Genomic DNA, 5000 nt, shown 5'->3' on the forward strand with positions numbered 1-5000 from the left:
CCTCAACATACGATGGTAATTCGTTCCAAACAAGCCATCGTTTGTCGAATCCATCGTATGTCGAGGGATTCGTGCAATGTAAAGTATAGGAAGCTGTACTCACCTGTCCCCGTCGCTTGAGATGGTGACCCGGCCTCCGCTGGGCTCTCCGCTGTCTTCTCCGGTCCCCCGCTGTCTTCCGCAAGGCCTTACTGGGCCTGCGTAGCTACGTCATTACGCCGCTGCATACGCCATTCCTATTGGATGGCGTGCGCAGCAGCGTATTGATGTCATCGGAGAGGGCCAAGAAGACACCGGAAGACCAGCGCTGGACCCGGAGGGCACCCCGGAGCATCGTGGAGGGGTAAGTAATACTTACCGCACCACACGGGGAACATTAAGCTGCTATCCGGCAGCAGCTTAAGCATTTTGCGCTGCCGGATAGCACTTAATGCGATGGCCCCGACATAAAAAAGCATTGTATGTCGATGCTGACATCGACATGCGATGGCCTCAGAGGCCATCGTATGTCGATTTGATCATATGTCGGGGCCATCGTAGGTCGGGGGGGGGTCACTGTATGAGGAAGTGAACGGCTGCATTACTTGTACAGCCATTAACTTCCATTATTGTTGTCAGCACATTACCCGTTTACATTGGGAGATGTGCTCCCGACAAACAAGCCTTTTTACTCCCTGAACAAAGGTCTGATCAGCAGACAGTCGCTGGGTCTTTTACAAGGGGCAATAAATGGCTCTTTGGCCCCCAACCTTCCTTCCCCCCATGTAAATGGGCCTAAACTTAATGGTTTCCATATAAAGGATGCTTATACTGCACAGATTTGGGGGGGGGGGGGGGGGGGAGGGTGCGTGGCTAGGTGAGTATAGCTTTTTTTTTTTTGACTATTTCCACAGTATGAGTGCAGTTTTGTTAAATTAACATATATTTTTATTGTACTTTGGTACAGATTCTGCTTTGAAAATCCACAACTTATCCCACTGCATGTGACTACTGACTGATAACAGTTGTGTAGGGGGGAAAAAAGCACAGCAAACAACCCACACCGATCTCAATTCTCCCATACACTTGAATGTTTTTTTTTTTTTAAGAATAGAGAAGGGGTAAGCCACTGCCAGACAGCTCTGAAAGGGGCTTATCTCTTTGAAATTCAACATTTTGTACACTGTGTAAAAAATATATTTCAGTCTGACAATAGAAAAAAAATAGACATTCAGTTTAAAGGGGTTATCCAGCAGGGTTTTTTTTTTTTTTTTACACCTTTGCACACTACAGTATATATATAAAAAAAATAAAAAAAAATCCTTTACTTATCTCCAGCATGACTCTGGGTGTCCTGCTCCAGTCCCTGGCCTTGATCCTCTTCCTGTCAGATATTGTGATGCTTGGGCCAAGAGTGTGATATGGCCCTTTAGCCAATTACAGGCTGCAGCGATATCCCTCCTCAGCCAGTGATTCCGGGCCCAAGCGTCATGATTTCTGGGAGAAAGAGGACTGCGGCTAGTGACCGGCGTGGTACACTGGATGGTAGGAAAACAGGAGGGTAAGTACATTTTTTTTTTTTTTTTTTTTTTTATATCATGTTTTATATATCATATGCAAGTGGCAAAGGTGTAAACCCCCTTCGGCTGGATAACCCCTTTAAAATAAATAAAATAAGGATAAGAAAATATCCTCAATACTATGTACCTCTTAAAATGATTTCTTGGATTTTCCTTGAGTTAATAATGTCAGTAACCGCATCCCGCAAAAAGGGCTGTTCTTTTAACACCAGTTTGTGGCTGTCAACTCCCATCTGCTGGAATAGTAAACAGACATTTCTTTTAATGTCTTTGTGACGGAAAACCAAACCTAAAAACCTAGCCTTTAGTGACAAAACTGATGTTCTACCTGATAGAGACGGAGAGTGCTGGCATCTGGAAGGAAATGCAGGACTTCTTCCAATAGAAACTCTATAGGGACCAGGGTTCCCAGGCCCAACTTATCCACCAGAGTTGTAAATGTCTGTAAAGAAAAGATATTAGTCCACCTAAAAATATCTCAAATGGAGATTTCAATTACAAATGGAATTATCAAGTGGTTCTTCTTTACTGATGAAACTAGGAAAAAGATGAAGCCAGGAAAAAGAGGTAACTGGAAATCCCACACAAGCGGGCAGGTCTGTGATAGGTCTGGGCGGTATAACGGTTCATACCGAATACCGAAATTTTTGTGCTGCACGACATGAATTTTAACCCATACTGCAATACCGATTTGGCCCCTCCCCCTCGGGAATGAATGAATTATCAGCCCAGCGCTGCACTTTCCCCATCGGGGTACTACTCACATATGTCACCCGCAAGCGCTGCCCTCCTCGTCCTCCTGTTTGTTGTGTTTTCAACCTCCAGATGTTGCAAAACTAACTCCCAGCATGCCCGGACAGCCGTTGGCTGTCCGGGCATGCTGGGTGTTGTAGTTTTGCAACATCTGGAGGGACGCAGGTTGAAGACCAGTGCTCTATACTGTATCCCTATGTCCGGGCTGCAAAAGGTAAACAAAATAAACTTTTTGACAGTGGACTCAGCCTATCACTGACCGAGGCGGAACATCGCTGCGGCCGGTGATAGGCTGACGGCTGTCCGACGTTCCCGTCCCCAGGAAGAGTGTAAGGCCAACGTAGGAACATGCATTAAAGTTTATTTAGGTTTACCTTTTGCAGCCCGGGCATAGGAATACAGTAGAGAGTGTCAGCACTGGCGGCCGCAACAAACAGGAGGAGGAGGGCAGCGCTTGCGGGTGACGTGAGTAGTACCCCGATGGGGACAGTGCAGTGCTAATAATTTGGGGGGGGGGGGGGATATCGTTATATACCGTGGAACCGCCATAAGTTACAAAATTACAAAGTTACAAAATACCGCGATACACATATTTGGCCATACCGCCCAGCCCTAGCCTGTGATAGCTGTGTAAATTGTATAATCCCAGAGGAGTCAACTCACTATATACTGTAAGCATAGAGCAAGAGCGGGGAAACGTCACCAATGCCCACACTGATCTATATTGGTGTTGTCTGTGGAATGTATTTTGGCACTTTCCGTCAGGATTGGTTCATTCCTTCTCCTGGGACCCTGGCCTAGCAGCTGGTTCTTCACACCTTGACAACCCACTTGTTGGGTCTACGTGCAAATTATTTATTCACTTATGGTAAGCGGCCATTACCTAAGGGTGACCCCAGCCCATTAACGGTGCTTGTCACCTATTGTCCATCTATTGTTTGTGGCAACGCAAAAGGTTGGTCTCCCTTTTTTTCTCATTTCCAGGCACTTTCCTAGAAGGCCATTTTACCTCAAGTGTAATGCCAGAAGTAAAAAGAAAAAAAAAAACCTCTGTAGGCGCAGATTACTCCGAAGATGGCAGACACGAAGATGTAATTTTTTAAAAAGAATATCTTTCATTGAGGAACCAATGACGCGTTTCGGGTACAACCCTTCCTCAGATTGGGAATATACCAATCTGAGGAAGGGTTGTACCCGAAACGCGTCATTGGTTCCTCAATAAAAGATATTCTTTTTAAAAATTACATCTTCGTGTCTGCCATCTTCGGAGTAATCTGCGCCTACAGAGGGTTTTTTTTCTTTTTACTTCTGGCATTACACTACCCTGTGGACGGACTCTATCTCCTACCCACTACCCCACGGCTTTGCACCTGCTCTGAGAATCGGGCACTTGTACCCAGTACATTTGGGTTATATGTGCATAAACTTTGCGCTCCAGGTGAGCACAATAATATCTATCCTAATACATTTCTTTGTCCAAAAGATAATGCACAAGGCGCCCTGTGTGGTTGCTTTTTCTTTTTCCCTATCTTCATTTTACCTCAAGGGCTCATCCTGAGTGACATTAGTAGATACTTGTTGTTTATTATATAAAGTTGTCAGGGCCTGGGGGGGGTGCACTTATGACAAATGCTTCCATGGAGGAAGAACCAGAGCCATTTTAGACATAGCACTAGGTCCCGTGACAGAAAGGATAAGCCAGAAAATGCTTACAAATGGCAGAATTCAATGTAACAAACAGGAAACTTACCAATGCTGGCCAATGCGTGGGGCAGATCCGACTCCCCTGGATGAGAAGAGGTTCTTTCCTTGGTGACCAAACAAGTGGCCCTTCCAGCAAGATCACCAGTACATCTTCTCCATGAACCTGTACCCATGAATGAGGCTTAGAGCTTTTTTCATCAAATTCTACAAACACCTAGGAAGGAAGAGACGTGATTTAATGGTGCAGAGAAGGTGGACATTTCTTTAGAAGAGCACTACATGGTGTCTACTAAAAAGCTAGACAAATCCCAGTAGACCATACATTTCCCAGGCTCTGTTCACACTGCAGTTCCCATTTCGTGGTCTCTTACATACACACCGAACCAGATCAGAGACATAAACCAATGGCACACCACTGGATATGTTCGACTAAAAGTGTCTTATTTCTGGTGATGCAATATGTGGATAATAAAGGGGTGAAATTTTTTTTATCAACTGGTGGTAGAAAGTTAAACAGATTTGTAAATGACTATTAAAATATCTTTAGCAGCTGTATGCTACAGAGGAAATTCTTTTCTTTTTGAATTTCTTTTTTTGTCTTGTCCACAGTGCTTTCTGCTGACACCTAATACCCATATCAGGAACTTTCCAGAGCAGGAGAAAATCCTCATAGCAAACCTATGCTGCTCTGGACAGTTCCTGACATGGACAGGTGTCAACAGAGAGCAGTGTGGACAAGACAAAAAAGAAATCCAAAAAGAAAAGAATTTCCTCTGTAGCATACAGCTGCTAAAAGTACTGGAAGGATTAAGATTTTTTAATAGAAGTGATTTACAAATCTGTTTAACTTTCTAGCACCAGCTGATTTAAAAAAAAAAAAAAAGTTTTCCACTGGAGTACCCCTTTAAGGCTCTTTTGCACAAGTTTTATTTGTTTTGTACTCGTTTTTTTTCCTGGTGATTACGACGTCCCATAGAGAAGCCT

At 44.2% G+C, this 5000-nt stretch overlaps 1 protein-coding gene across 1 annotated transcript in view; it reads right to left on the minus strand.

The window, feature by feature from the left end:
- KDM3B (lysine demethylase 3B) overlaps positions 1-5000 on the minus strand; it is a 62549-nt gene that overhangs the window by 54694 nt on the left and 2855 nt on the right. The window contains exons 2-4 of the mRNA XM_056569887.1: positions 4063-4230; positions 1888-2001; positions 1687-1792 (exon numbers count right to left, since the gene is read on the minus strand). Coding sequence (XP_056425862.1) covers positions 1687-1792; positions 1888-2001; positions 4063-4230 — 388 coding nt within the window. The remainder of the gene's footprint in view (positions 1-1686; positions 1793-1887; positions 2002-4062; positions 4231-5000) is intronic.

Source organism: Hyla sarda, chromosome 4 (assembly GCF_029499605.1).
Source record: "Hyla sarda isolate aHylSar1 chromosome 4, aHylSar1.hap1, whole genome shotgun sequence".
Classification (NCBI taxonomy): Eukaryota; Metazoa; Chordata; class Amphibia; order Anura; family Hylidae; genus Hyla; species Hyla sarda.